Below are 16736 nucleotides of genomic sequence, written 5' to 3'. Positions count from 1 at the left end.
GCTTGAGAGTTAACATTATTAACTTGTGTTTACACTAGACTGGTAAGTTGGACTTTGAATTCAATACAATGAGTCACGATGTGAGCTGTATCCTGGTGTCCAAGACCACAGACCGACTGTACGTGGGGGCGAATGAAATGATGCTTCTCTCTTATTGCTGCAAGGTACTGTAAACTTACTATATTTAGCGCGTACAATATTTGGCGGATTATGTGTTTACAACAAGTCAGCGTGGATTTGATGTAGCGCACTTCTGAATGTACCTATTTATCCTCTTATATGTTTTACATTTGGCAATGTACTTGATTTAGCGGACACTGTTTTCCGCAAAAAACACTAAATAGAATACACAGCCAAATGCAATACATTTACAGTAAATGTTTGTTATCCCAGATTTTTAGTACAGTAGATACTGTGTGTTCTAAAAGCAATGAATTACCAGAATGTAATGTACCAGGGTAATGTAAGCATTGAATTACCAGAATGTAATGTACCAGGGTAATTGTCATGTAAGCATAATGAACAAACATGGATATTGTATATGCAGGAAATGCAAACTTCTATTTTTCATTCATATTTTAAATGTAACTTACTGATACCTACTTGTGAAAGGACAGAAATGAATGATGAATTGAAAAAACCCATTTTATTGTTTGTTATAGACTAAGAGGCCAATTAAGGTTGAACCAACTGAAGGAAAACCACAGTGCTTCCACGAAAACTGGGGAAATCTCTACATGGGCACAGACTGTGGAACTGTTGTTGTGATGTCTTTAAAGGTCAACATTATATATTTATATAAACTGAGTTTTTGTAAACTGATTTTTCAATATTTGAAAGAGATTTAAAAAAGATTTTGAAAGAAGTGGACTTTTGTAAAGTTATTTTCAAATTATATGATGCTTTATTTTTGTAGAATGATAAAGTCCTTGACACATTCCACTGTGCTGACCGATCTATTAGCCGAATCTGCTCTGCCACAGAGGGTGTTCGAAGAGTGATTCTGGTGGCCTCCTTTGATGCTATTATCTATGTGTATGACAGCAGTACTGGTTTACTGATCCGAATGTTGGAGGGTCACACTAGAACTCCCTTCTCCCTGCAGGTATGACAGTAGCTCACTTTGATGTGAGGTGTATAGAACTACATGAAGATTGAAACCCCTCTCACAGCCAGTGATGGTTCTCATATGTAAAATAAAGAGTTTAACTTCTATAGATTTCATTTACAAGAAGATGCTCTGATACAACCCTTTTCAAGATGAAGTTAGATATACATAAAATGGTTGTGGATTTAAAGAATCCAATTTTAATTAGGTCAGATAAACTCTGCTTTATAAAATATATCTCTGTATCTAGTTGGAGTTTAGGACATTTTATGCAGTTTGAGATTTAATTGTTGAATTGACTGCAAGGTTTTTAACTTTAGGTTTATTTAATTGTTTGAAGATATACACGTAGTTTTTAGTGCTGGTTGTGCAGACAGTTTAGACTGGCACTTCCAGTGGATTACAATGTCTATGATGAGAACATTCACTGTCTGTGACTGATCGGGCTTGTCGTGCCAAGAGGGCTTGTATACAACCCCTGGGGTACCTGGCTACCAGTGGCCGGTGGCTGTAACCCAGGGCCAGGGAGGTTTAACCTCAGGGGGCGAGGACTAACAGATCAGTCATTCATATATATTTCATTCGACATTTGTTAGAAAAAAAAATTATTAAAAAATATCCAGACCATAAACATGTACTTTGATGATGAGTTGAATTCTGCACTTGAAAGGTTGATGGTCACCTAGTGTTTAGTGGATCCGGAGACAAAACTGTGATGGAACACAATATATCAGTAAGTTGTACTTGTATCAGTAAGTTGTACTTGTATTAGTCTAATTTTTTAGGGTTCCATATTTTAATTTTTTTTTATTGTATGAATACAATCTTAAAGTCATTGAAATTACAAAAACAAATATATAAGTATTTATACTATGAAAGTTACATGAACCTACTATAATGTAAATGCATTTATGATGTATTGTATGATACATTAGTGATGGAGTTTACCTGTTTCTTTACAGACAGGTGAGCTGTTGTGGACATACACAGAGGCTGGGGGAATTGTGTCGTGTGTCTGTACCCATGGTGACCAGCTGTTCTGTGCCTCGTATGACCGACTCATCCGATGTTACAACAAAACAGTACGTGTTGGTACCAAGATCATATTGATGTACATGCAGATTGTAATTTTGCTAGATATATCTACATTGAATAAGACATGTAATAATTCCACAGCTATTAGTATTGAACTACTGAATTTTCAAAAAGTATATTTATTTTTCAACTTTGTTTAAAAAAGTATCTCAAAATGGAGTTAATCGAGTGAAAACCATGAATAAACACATGATTTTTAGTTTTCATAAGGAAGGAGAACAATCATTTATTCATTTATTTACTCATTCATTTATTTCTCAAATTGGAGTTAATCAAGCGAAAACTATAATCTTTAGTTCTCATAAGGAAGAAAACAATCATTTCATCATTGAATAACGAAACTCCGGTTTTTGCTTACAGAATCGAAAGTTGCAGCGGCTTTATTATGGTGCAGGGGCAGAGGATGGACTAATCATCAGAATGACAATCTGTGATGGAATGGTGAGAGTTTTAAAGGAGAAAGCTGTTTTGTTTGATTATACACACGTGAACATGTACAATACACGTACAATACACCTAACCATGTTTCAGTGTTTGTACAATACACGTACAATACACCTAACCATGTTTCAGTGTTTGTACAATACACGTACAATACATCTAACCATGTTTTATTATTTGTACAATACACCTAAGGCCAGCATTTTTTTATTTTTAGGTTTACAAACCCGCCGCTCGGTTTTCTGAGTTTTTAGAAAAAAAATAAAATTACAAAAAAGATCTTTTTTTTCTCCCCGACAGCAAATTTTTCCTAGAAGGAAAAGTGTATCGTCATTGTTATCACAGAGGCATAAAATCTGCTCTTTTTGTGTCATGATAGCCTAAAAATTTCTTTCGCATCTTTTTCTCGTGCTACATTCTTCAGAGAAGCTTCTACAAACACTCTGCTGTAAGTTTCATACTTTGAAGTTTTACCGACAGTGTTGACCAGTGGCTAGACGAGATAGTCACACCTCACTGAACATGGCTTCGATAGTTACCTGTGCAGCTGTTTTCAAGTACATCATTGTAAAATGATTCCCTTTCTTTTTGTGTTGAATTGGCATATGTATTCGTTGGCTTTTTTAAACATTTATTTTACAGAGAGAGAGAGAGAGAGATGTATTAGAGATATTATAAATTTCTGCAGTAACTATTCTCATGAACACATTTTAAAGAGACCTGCCTAGTGAATTAAAAAAAAAATCATATTTTGCATATTATTGTTTGTGCATTTTCCGTTATTTTCAATCAAAATTTACCATTTCATAATTCATTGCATAGTTGTACTTTGTACATGGAAATTCAACAGGATAAAATACACGCACACATATAGTTGCAGTGATTTTATAGAGTCTGTTCACATTCACAATGTTATGTTTGAGTTTTCTCACATATAAACACCCAAACCAATTTTGTAAATAAAATGTGAGAGATCAATGAAGTTGAATATTTTTTAACTAGTCTACTGCAGAAAACATGAAAGTAATCAATATTTTGTATATTAATAATTATATACTAGTATCATACAGGAGAAAACATTATGACTTTATGTACATAAAATTTAGGGGTTTTTTTATAAAATGAAATGTTGACATGTCCGACAATAGTCTGACTAGTAACTTTGAATCTTGGGCTAGTAACTTTGTGGCCAAATTTTGTAATTGCACACCCCTGACATTGCTATATGTACATGTAATTTCAAAGCTGTATGTCTAATATTCTATTGTACTATTTCAGTGATACATGTATGTTACACAGATGACATACTTTTCACATGCTACACTTGATGCAGTTACACACCACTATCATGAAGTTGTCATTCATTATATTATTAGAATAAAGATGATGTCATAAAAGGGTTTTTTTCTCCCACAGAACTTTACAATTTTGTGGTTCGTAAACCTAAAAATAAGAAAATTGTAGGTCAAAAGAGATTTTTTTTTTTTTTTATTTCCTCCTCCTACGGAACTTTACCATTTTGTTGTTTGTAAACCTAAAAATAAAAAAATGCTGGCCTAACCATGAATCATTTTTTGTACAATACACCTAACCTTCTTTCATTGTTTGTACAATACACCTAACCTTGTTTCATTGTTTTGTTTCAAGTTAATCACAGGAAACAGACAAGGGCTGGTGGAGGCGGTGCCAATCTCACAAGACAACCACACCTGTCAGGTAGGTCTTTACAATGCTTTATTTAATCAGAAGAGTTTGAGTTATTATTCAAATAATATGCATTTTACCCGTGAAGCGGATTTCATGGATGTGTTCTTATTTTTTTGTTAGTGTGGAGACTGTGATTTTATTTTTGCTGTGAAAAGCCATCTCTTATACCATGTGGTGCACTGTCATATGTTAAACAATGTCCGGTCTGGAAAAAAGACTTCATGTCCGTGGAAGAACTGTAAAGACAAATTTAAATCTACTGCCACAAAAGAGGTGAGTAAGACTCTATCAGTTATAAAGAGGCCAAGTTGTAAAGAGAAATACCTAATGATGATGAATAATGATGTATAGTATACAAGAGAACTTCGAGGTGGAATAATCAAGGTCATATTTAATTCAACTTTTATTTTTTTTTTTTGCTTGCAGGAATTTGAGGAGCATGTCTCTTTACATGTCTACTAGAAGTAATTTTGAGTCTCTCCATGTCAACAGCAATGTGATTGCCTCACGTGATATTTCCCTGTCAGACAGTACTGTTATGGGATTGTATACTTCTGTTAACAGCCAAAATGTATACTTCTGTTAACAGCCAAAATGTGCTCAGTCATTTGTGATGTCTAGTATTTTTACAAGCATTTATTTTTGGACTTTTTTTTCAATGCATGTACATGTATGGGTATACATGTACTTGTATTTCACGATACATATTATATACATGTATATTGTTTAGAAAGTTTTCTCTTTTGAGGATATTTTCGTAAAATGTTTGTACTGTTTGATCTGTATGGGCATTTAGTTCTGTAACTTTTTGTTCAAGTGGTTTTACAAGATTTATCCCTGAAAAATATGGACTTGTTGGCACTAATCAATATCTTTTACATTAAAAATATTTTTGAAAAGTCATTGCAATTAAGTTCTTTGTTGAAGTTTGTTTTAGCTCACCTGAGCAGTAATCCTGATCACCCATTTTATCCATTTGCAAAATTTTGTGACTTTTCTAGAAGCACAGGGCCAATCTCAACTGTGTGTTGGTAATTGCCTTTCTTAACAAGGACATGTAGAGTTTGAATCCTCTGGGACTGGGACATTTATAGTTTTAACTATGAAGTTTGCTTAAGATGCATAAACTTCATATCATAATTTTGTTTACTGTGTAAATCTGTATTTTTAAATGTGAACTTTATTGCTGGTATTCATTTGTGAAAACAAACAGGTATTTGTAAAATGTTTTAATCGAGTTTGCATAAGTCAGGGACTACAATAACAGAACTAAAACAAACACAAGATAATCGGACACATCTATTACAGACTTTTCTAACTACATTTAATTGTACTCTCTGTTTGCTTGACAGTATAGTATAGACAAAACAATAACTAAAAATTTCACACATACATGCTGATCAAAAGACAAAAACATGTAAACAAAAAACAATACTAATCTGAACAAGTACATGTAATTGCTTAGTTTTATTGAAGATCTACAGGTAAACGAGGTAGGAACAAATATCATATTGTGTAACTTGACACGTCCATTCAAAACCAGCGAGTTTCTTAATTATGATACATATTATTAATACCCCTGTAGTAGCATGTACATGTACCAGTACTTTGGAAGAGTTGTTATCGTTAACGATAATTATGCATTTTTTCTATTTCAACGTTTTATAACCTACAAAACTTATGGTTATTGACATTGTCAATATAAACTTTCTCCGTAAAATAGGTAATTATAATACAAACAACGTGACTATAATTGCAACTTTGTGTTTTAGTAGATACATGATATTGTAAGTTATTGCAAATAAAGTAGCCTAATATGGTATTATGACTATACTGAAGGAAATATATAACAGGTAGAAAGTGGTTTGAAAAAAAAAATCCACAACTGAGATTGGTATTATAAAAGTAATTATGTAATAAAAGTAATCATTTAAAATTTATCAGTGCATATACAGGTATTGACAGTTTTTGAAATTTGTACTTTTTACAACATACATGTATTTAAGTACCAGGTAAATTTAAAAAGTAAAACAGTATTTTAACATTAGAATTATTATCTGTTAAAAGTATCAAGTCTAGAGTCAGTGTTTTTGTACACCCAGATTAGATACATGATATGCTATTAAATACACTGTAATTGGCAAGTTGTTCAAGGTATATATACTAGTAATCATTGAAAGTTGAATCACAATGAAATTACATAGGATGAACATTCCTATACTCAAAGACATATGGTAGTCCACTAGCTCTGCCATTACCCTTTTGAGTGGCAAAGTGCATCATCAATCGCTGTATTCATCCTCGGATGAAGATGAAGAGGAGTATTCAGAATTCGACTCTCGTTGTGATTCGGAAGTCTTTTCCCCAGACCTACAATCATTTCAGACTATTTTATCAGTGACTGGGTTAAAGAGGTTTTATGTCAATAGGTTTACTGTATGTCAATATGATTGTAAATAACTTTCCAGTAAATTTACATAGATGACTTGGGTTACAATTCTAGATAACAGTGGTTACTTAATTTGATATGTTAAGAGTTGGAAGAATCTCAGTTTACAAATGTATTTATACTGGCTAGCTCCAGGTGCCAACATTGTCAACTTTTGGGAACAAGAGACCTGAAGGCTTTTAAATGTCAATCTTTTATAATATTCAATTTTATTTATAATGCACACAACATGCGTACAGTTTATTTCTACCAGCATACAATGCACAGGAAATTAAAGTTGATTTCCTAAAATATGGTGGCAATAGGTTACTCAAGTGCCTGACTTAAAGAGAAAGACAGTATATGTTCACCATATGGCCACATTTGTTCACTCCCTCCAAAAAAAAATGTATAAAGCCTCAACTCCTGCCCCATGGGCAGTGAATTTCACAATTTGAGAACAGTACAAGTACACTATGTGTATAATAACAATGCATTTAGTTTATCCTCCACTACTGTGAAAGTACAGAAGAAAAAATTATTAAATGCAATCCATTTTTACTATGTAGGCAGCCATATTGATCTTCCCAAGGGTCCTTAACTCCTGACCCAGGGGTCATAATTAGGGTTTCATGATTATCATAACAATGCATTCAGTTCATCTTCCCCTGCTGTGGATGAAAAGAATTGAGATTAAACACGTTTTCACAATTTACCTACCGTAGATGGCTTCATGAATATCATAACCATGCAGTTTATCTGAGTGACTCAGGTGACCTAAATATTGTATATCATCAAAATCCTAGGAAACTCTTTACCACACATTTTAAACTACTTTTGTTTCTATAAATAACAAACCTGTGGCTGAGATTAAATCTGACACAAGCCATTGTAAACTTCGATCCATAGTGGCCTGCCCAGAACTGCTCATCTTTGCCTTTATGTTTAAATGTGATGAACCTTAGTCCCTTGGGATAGGATGTAAAAATGTGATCAACCTATGGGATTAAAAGAAAACAACTAAAAGATTTCCAAAATATCAAACAGTATCATCATCATCATCTGCATACTTGTATATCAAAATAATTTTATCCCATAAAATGTACGTAAATCAAGATATCTTACTTTATCCACATAAGTATCAATTTTGGTATTTCAAATTTCTTTCATAGCACATATGTTCAGAATTGTTATTTTATTTCTGCACCCTCATTTGTAATAAAAAATTTGTAATAAAAAATGATTACTGTGTTTAAAAATCCTGGATTTCTGTTCATAGATCTACAAGCATGTCATAAATGTACATGTAATTAATCCTTAAAATAAGAAAGTGCTTTATACCTTGAACCAATCTTTGCCTGCTGGCTTATGGTCCGAAAAGGACCATTTCTTTAGCTCTTTTGATTCTTCATCTAGTAGTTTCACCTTAATCTGATATACCATCTTGCAGTCAAATCTTCCTGCATACCTAAGTTAAAATGTAAAAAAAAATGTTTACAATGAAAATAAATTCCATTCTAATCTGAGAATTGATGTGTTAATACATGTACTCATCAAATTTAAACCTTTACCGTACTCATCATAAACACGTCATTGTCACTTGTTCTAACATCATTTCATACTAATCATCTACACTTTAATACCCTAATAATCACCCAAATCTGAATATGCTTTTAAAATTATTTTGCTGTAACTTTAACACATCAGCCACAACTTCTAATAATGTGTACTATATAGTACTCCACACTCGCACACCTATACTAACCATATATACCTGTATTGTACTCATCTCTCACACCTCACTTATCTGTGCTGTACTCACCACTCAGACACCTGTACTGTACTCACCACTCGGACACCTGTACTCTACTCACCACCCAGACACCTGTACTGTACTCACCACTCAGACACCTGTACTGTATTCACCACTCAGACACCTGTACTGTATTCTACACTCAGACACCTGTACTGTACTCTACACTCGGACACATGTACTGTACTCACCACTCAGACACCTGTACTGTATTCACCACTCAGACACCTGTACTGTACTCACCACTCGAACACCTGTACTGTACTCACCACTCAGACACCTGTACTGTACTCTACACTCAGACACCTGTACTGTATTCACCACTCAGACACATGTACTGTACTCACCACTCAGACACCTGTACTGTACTCACCACTCAGACACCTGTACTGTATTCACCACTCAGACACCTGTACTCTACTCACCACTCAGACACCTGTACTGTATTCACCACTCAGACACCTGTACTGTATTCACCATTCAGACACCTGTACTGTATTCACCACTCAGACACCTGTACTCTACTCACCACTCAGACACCTGTACTCTACTCACCACTCAGACACCTGTACTGTATTCACCACTCAGACACCTGTACTCACCACTCAGACACCTGTACTGTACTCACCAATCAGACACCTGTACTCACCACTCAGACACCTGTATTGTACTCACCACTCAGACACCTGTACTCATCACTCGGACACCTGTACTGTATTCATCACTCGGACACCTGTACTGTATTCACCACTCGGAAACCTGTACTGTATTCACCACTCGGACACCTGTACTGTATTCACCACTCAGACACCTGTACTGTACTAACCACTCAGACACATGTACTGTACTCTACACTCAGACACCTGTACTGTATTCACCACTCGGACACCTGTACTGTACTCACCACTCAGACACCTGTACTGTATTCACCACTCAGACACCTGTACTGTATTCACCACTCAGACACCTGTACTGTACTCACCACTCAGACACCTGTACTGTACTTACCACTCAGACACCTGTACTGTATTCACCACTCAGACACCTGTACTCACCACTCAGACACCTGTACTGTACTCACCAATCAGACACCTCTACTGTATTCACCACTCAGACACCTGTACTGTATTCACCACTCGGACACATGTACTGTACTCACCACTCAGACACCTGTACTGTATTCACCACTCAGACACCTGTACTGTATTCACCACTCAGACACCTGTACTGTACTCACCACTCAGACACCTGTACTGTATTCACCACTCAGACACCTGTACTGTACTCACCACTCAGACAACTGTACTCTACTCACCACTCAGACACCTGTACTGTATTCACCACTCAAACACCTGTACTGTATTCACCACTCATACACCTGTACTGTACTCTACACTCAGACACCTGTACTGTACTCTACACTCCGATACCTGTACTCTACTCACCACTCAGACACCTGTGCTCTATTCACCACTCAGACACCTGTACTGTACTCACCACTCAGACACCTGTACTCTACTCACCACTCAGACACCTGTACTGTATTCACCACTCAGACACCTGTACTGTATTCACCACTCAGACACCTGTACTGTATTCACCACTCAGACACCTGTACTGTACTCACCACTCGGACACCTGTACTGAATTCACCACTCAGACACCTGTACTGTACTCACCACTCGGACACCTGTACTGTACTCACCACTCGGACACCTGTACTGTATTCACCACTCAGACACCTGTACTGTACTAACCACTCAGACACCTGTCCTGTACTCACCACTCAGACACCTGTACTTTATTCACCACTCAGACACCTGTACTGTATTCACCACTCAGACACATGTACTGTACTAACCACTCAAGACACCTGTACTCTATTAACCACTCAGACACCTGTACTGTACTCGCCACTCAGACACCTGTACTGTATTCACCACTCAGACACCTGTACTGTACTCGCCACTCAGACACCTGTACTGTATTCACCACTCAGACACCTGTACTGTATTCACCACTCAGACACCTGTACTGTATTCACCACTCAGACACCTGCACTGTACTCACCATTCAGACACCTGTACTGTACTTACCACTCAGACACCTGTTCTGTACTCACCACTCAGACACCTGTAATGTATTCATCACTCAGACACCTGTACTGTACTCACCACTCAGACACCTGTACTGTACTTACCACTCAGACACCTGTACTGTATTCACCACTCAGACACATGTAATGTACTCACCACTCAGACACCTGTACTCTATTCACCACTCGGACACCTGTACTGTATTCACCACTCAGACCCCTGTACTATACTCAGCACTCAGACACCTGTACTGTATTCACCACTCAGACACCTGTACTGTATTCACCACTCGGACACCTGTACTGTACTCACCACTCAGACACCTGTACTGTACTCACCACTCAGACACCTGAACTGTATTCGCCACTCAGACACCTGTACTGTATTCGCCACTCAGACACCTGTACTGTATTCACCACTCAGACACCTGTACTGTATTCACCACTCAGACACCTGTACTGTATTCACCACTCAGACACCTGCACTGTACTCACCATTCAGACACCTGTACTGTACTTACCACTCAGACACCTGTTCTGTACTCACCACTCAGACACCTGTAATGTATTCATCACTCAGACACCTGTACTGTACTCACCACTCAGACACCTGTACTGTACTCACCACTCAGACACCTGTACTGTACTCACCACTCAGACACATGTACTGTACTTACCACTCAGACACCTGTACTCTATACACCACTCAGACACCAGTACTGTACTCACCACTCAGACCCCTGTACTATACTCACCACTCAGACACCTGTACTGTATTCACCACTCAGACACCTGTACTGTACTCACCACTCAGGCACCTGTACTGTACTCACCACTCAGACACCTGTACTATACTCACCACTCAGACACCTGTACTGTATTCACCACTCAGACACCTGTACTGTATTCACCACTCAGACACCTGTACTGTATTCACCACTCAGACACCTGTACTCTACTCACCACTCAGACACCTGCACTGTACTCACCATTCAGACACCTATACTGTACTTACCACTCAGACACCTGTACTGTACTCACCACTCAGACACCTGTACTGTATTCACCACTCAGACACCTGTACTGTATTCACCACTCAGACACCTGTACTGTATTCACCACTCAGACACCTGCACTGTACTCACCATTCAGACACCTATACTGTACTTACCACTCAGACACCTGTTCTGTACTCACCACTCAGACACCTGTACTGTATTCACCACTCAGACACCTGTACTGTATTCACCACTCAGACACCTGTACTGTACTTACCACTCAGACACCTGTACTCACCACTCAGACACCTGTACTGTATTCACCACTCAGACACCTGTATGTACTCACCACTGAGACACCTGTACTGTACTCGCAACTCAAACACCTGTAACCAGCACTCAGACACCTGTACTGTACTCACCACTCAGATACCTGTACTGTACTAAGCACTCAGACACCTGTACTGTATTCACCACTCAGACACCTGTACTGTACTCACCACTCAGACACCTGTACTGTATTCTACACTCAGACACCTGTACTGTATTCACCACTCAGACACCTGTACTCTACTCACCACTCAGACACCTGTACTGTATTCACCACTCAGACACCTGTATTGTACTCACCACTCAGACACCTGTACTGTACTCAGCACTCAGACACCTGTACTGTACTCACCACTCAGACACCTGTACTGTATTCACCACTCAGACACCTGTACTGTATTCACCACTCGGACACCTGTACTGTACTCACCACTCAGACACCTGTACTGTTCTCGCCACTCAGACACCTGTACTCAGCACTCGGACACCTGTACTGTATTCACCACTCAGACACCTGTACTGTATTCACCACTCGGACACCTGTACTGTATTCACCACTCAGACACCTGTACTGTACTCAGCACTCAGACACCTGTACTGTATTCACCACTCAGACACCTGTACTGTATTCACCACTCGGACACCTGTACTGTATTCACCACTCAGACACCTGTACTGTACTCAGCACTCAGACACCTGTACTGTATTCACCACTCAGACACCTGTACTGTATTCACCACTCAGACACCTGTACTGTATTCACCACTCGGACACCTGTACTGTACTCACCACTCAGACACCTGTACTGTTCTCGCCACTCAGACACCTGTACTCAGCACTCGGACACCTGTACTGTACTCAGCACTCAGACACCTGTACTATACTCACCACTCAGACACCTGTACTGTATTCACCACTCAGACACCTGTACTGTACTCACCACTCAGACACCTGTACTGTACTCACCACTCAGACACCTGTATCTCTGGCCTCATTTCATCAAGGACTTTTGGAGAACATCCCTCAGATATCAGGTCAATCACTTGATGCTTTTCACACCAGCCGTAGGATGTCACCCAACATTTATATTGACCTAGTAATGATATCAAAGCTATGTGTTAAAGTAGGGATCACTTTTTATATCTTACCTCTGACTGAAAATTATTGGTGAACAGCAGCTAATCATGTGGAGACTATCTATATTCAATACATAGTCAGTATCACTCCCTTTAAGCATTATGATATCATTCTCAGAGTATTACAACATCATGTTTATTACCCAAATTAAAACTAATAAACCTAAGTTTTTAGGGTATTCCATTTCCAACGGAAGACCCTATTGTCTTTGTTAGGTATCTTTTTCTCTATTTTTCACTAGAATTATAATTATTCTTTTTTTTCTTAACATTTTTCTTAAAACTCAAATATCTCAAATATGCTACAATGGATTTTTATGAAATTTTTTACGAATAATACAAAATATTGAGGTCTTTTATCATTATTGTTATTATTCATTATTTTTCATTTATAAAAAGGCAGTCAGTAATTAAGATATAATCGTTACAAGGTTTGAAGTTGACATAATATGGTTTATACTTAGTCAGTATATTCCACATGGGGCTCGAGACATGAAACTACAAAAGATGTAATTAATAGTACTGTACTCACTACTCACAGGTGTACTAAGTATTTGATACTCACACACCTGTACTGTACTCACTCCTGTAATTTACTCACAAATAACATACCTGTACTTTACTCACACACCTGTACTGTTCTTATCACTCACACACCAGTACTTAACTCACATACCTGTACTTTACTAACTTCAGACACTGTAACTAATAGTACTGAACTCACTACTCTAAGGTGTACTATGTATTTAAAACTCACATGTTCTGTACTCACAACTTTCACACCTGAACTTTACTCACACACCTTTACTTTACTCACTACTCACATACCTGTACTTTACTTACATTGCTGTACTTTACTCACATACCTGTATTCTCTCACAAACCTGTACTTTACTCACTACTCACATACTTGTTCTTTACTCACTACAGACAAAACTATACTTTAATAACATGCCTGTACTTTACTCCTACACCTGTACTTTTTTACACACCTGTACTTTACTCACTACTCACACACCTGTACTTTACTCACTACTCACATACCTGTACTTTACTCACAACTATCACAGATGCACTTTACTCGCACACCTGTACTTTTCTTACACACCTGTACTTTTCTTACACACCTGTACTTTACTGGCTACTCACACACCTGTACCTTACTCACGACTCGCACACCTATACTTTACTCACTACCTCATGTAATGTATTCTATGTACTGGGTTATTTTTGCCCTGTGTAATTTTACCCTTCGACTTTACTTTACTTCACACCTGAACTTTACTCACAACTCAGACATCTGTACTTTACTCACACATGTACTTTACTCACTACTCACACGCCTGTTCTTTACTCACTACTTACCCACATGTACTTTACTCATACCTGTACTTTACTCACTACTCGCATACCTGTACTTTGCTAACACACCTGAACTTTTCCCACTTCTCATGTGGCTGCACTTTACTCACACACCTGCAATTTACTCACTACTCATGCATCTGTAATTTACTCGCTACTTACACACCTGTAATTTACTCAATACTCACACAACTGTAATTTACTCGCTACTCACACAATTGTAATTTACTCGCTACTCACACAATTGTAATTTACTCGCTACTCACCCATCTGTAGTTTACTCAAAACTCACACACCTGTAATTTACTCACTACTCACGCAATTGTAATTTACTCGCTACTCACCCATCTGTAGTTTACTCACTACTCACACAACTGTAATTTACTCACTACTCACCCACCTGTAATTTACTCACTACTCACCCACCTGTAATTTACTTACTACTCACACATCTGTAATGCACTCACTACTCACACACCTGTACTTATCTAACTACTCACACACCTGTACTTTCCTAAATGCAATCCACAAAAATGTTGAACTACATTTACAACAAATGTCATATTTAATGATTCCACAGTATATAGCTCAGCAACCATACATAACTAAGTACTGGCAACAATTATTAGTCCTATACAGTTTAGTTTGAATAGTAATATATACTGTATACAGGGTAATTTTCACCCTTCAACACTTGCAAACATTTTAGCCCCGTCTTGAATTTGCCCAGACGCAGTTTTGTTTAAAGAGATAATTTGACACATTTGAGTTTGCCCATTCTTAAATTTGCCTGCTGAAAACAAGGGTGAAAGGGGCGATAGCAAAGCGGGGGTGGATATTTTCCTGTATACAGTATACGCTGCAGGAAGAGAGAGGGTGTACCTTTGACATCAGTAAAGTTTTCCAAAGGATGACTGCCACATGGCTTTTCCTCTATCCTAAACCGATCACCACCATTTTGGTCAACTTTCCAGTGACTGAAGTTCTCTAAATGAAATTAGTTGAACAAAATGTATATATTTATTACATAACTAGTAGACTAATTGATCACGGAACAATTTAATAGGAGCTAGGTCTCATCAATGCCTTTGTTTTGTTTAAATCTTTCAGAAAATCTGTAAATTCTAACAGGTATTGGCAAACTCTATTTTGGAGGGAGATTCTTTGCCTGAAAATATTTCATTTCTTTTTTTTAATACTGCATGCATGCAGTCATTTCAATTTGATTAAATATTATCAATGGTTATATTGATAAAAAAAACTAAATATGGTGAATTTTCTAAATTTCTGGTGGGGAAAAAAATATATCCCCTAATAACTGAAGTTGCCTAGACCTGCTTAAAAAAAGAATATCTAAAATAATTTTAGAAACATCTCTCTCTAGCATCATCTTCCCAAGTCAAGGGTTTCTGATCCGCTGTGCTCTTCATAGATGGCGTAATCGTTAACCCGCATATGTGTTGTCTCTTCGGTCAAGGGTTTATGAAGAGCACAGCGGATCAGAATTGACTTGGGAAGATGCTCTAGCATGTGTTGGTAAAGAAAGATAGAAAAAAAGGCCCATGGGCCACATTGCTCATCTGAAAATCTTGCTGAGAATTAACACATTAGATAAATTGTAATCAGAAAAGCTCACAAGAGCTTAAAGTTAAAATGAACTTTTAAAAAAAATCCCATTTGAGAGATTAAAAACACAACCTGCTTCATTAACACTGAATAATTAAGAGAAACCCCGCCCATTGTCCCAACCTAGCTTAAGCAAAAAAAAAATAAAAAATAAAAATAGTTACCTAAAGCACAAGGATTCTTTATCAAATTGCGATTGTATGGGTTCTGAAAAAAGTACTTTTTGAAATCGTCCGGTGGCGAAGGAAGGAGGTCCGTGGAGTAAAATCCAGCTCGTTCACACTTGGTTCTCCACAAAGTCTGGCTGTCGATGAGGCGTTTCCATGTTTGACAGACGCGGGAACATTTTAATAAAAGATCTTTCCCATCCACAAATGACAGAATATGCACCAGCACTGTCTCTGGTAACGGATATTTACTCAGGTCCATTGCGAAACTTGCAGTTGATGTATGTGCATTACCCATGCCAATAACATGATTATAATAAACAAGTTGCACAATATAGTCGATGTCAATATTCATCCCCAGAGATTTTCGACCCCGGTACTTCTGCCACCTGATGAAATAGAAGATAGACAGGATAGCAGTTATATTCCC

General features: G+C 37.5%; 2 protein-coding genes across 5 annotated transcripts in view; one reads left to right on the top strand and one right to left on the bottom strand.

The window, feature by feature from the left end:
* The window catches only part of LOC128175875 (zinc finger protein 106-like), a 23540-nt gene extending 18286 nt beyond the window's left edge, over positions 1–5254 (top strand). For all 3 annotated transcript variants that reach the window (XM_052841736.1, XM_052841735.1, XM_052841734.1), the window contains 9 exons: positions 39–164; positions 663–779; positions 917–1105; positions 1779–1841; positions 2071–2190; positions 2564–2644; positions 4292–4360; positions 4472–4624; positions 4778–5254. In XM_052841736.1, the coding sequence (XP_052697696.1) occupies positions 39–164; positions 663–779; positions 917–1105; positions 1779–1841; positions 2071–2190; positions 2564–2644; positions 4292–4360; positions 4472–4624; positions 4778–4813 (954 nt within the window). In that variant the 3' untranslated portion in view covers positions 4814–5254. The remainder of the gene's footprint in view (positions 1–38; positions 165–662; positions 780–916; positions 1106–1778; positions 1842–2070; positions 2191–2563; positions 2645–4291; positions 4361–4471; positions 4625–4777) is intronic.
* On the bottom strand, positions 5030–16736 carry LOC128175876 (F-box only protein 6-like). 2 transcript variants are annotated; one of them, XM_052841737.1, is made up of 6 exons: positions 16304–16736; positions 15396–15500; positions 12982–13108; positions 8121–8247; positions 7638–7777; positions 5030–6721 (listed from the first exon to the last, which is right to left on the bottom strand). In XM_052841737.1, exons 1-6 carry the CDS (start codon positions 16659–16661, stop codon positions 6634–6636), a joined length of 945 nt encoding a protein of 314 aa, XP_052697697.1. In that variant the 5' UTR covers positions 16662–16736; the 3' UTR covers positions 5030–6633. The 2 variants fall into 2 exon arrangements, with proteins under 2 accessions (XP_052697697.1, XP_052697698.1); XM_052841738.1 differs by lacking the exon at positions 5030–6721 and adding an exon at positions 7520–7556 and having other exon boundaries at positions 16304–16730.

Source organism: Crassostrea angulata, chromosome 3 (assembly GCF_025612915.1).
Source record: "Crassostrea angulata isolate pt1a10 chromosome 3, ASM2561291v2, whole genome shotgun sequence".
NCBI classification, from domain to species: Eukaryota; Metazoa; Mollusca; class Bivalvia; order Ostreida; family Ostreidae; genus Magallana; species Magallana angulata.
Note: the sequence above shows the minus strand (reverse complement) of the source record. Positions and strands in the feature narration are given on the sequence as shown.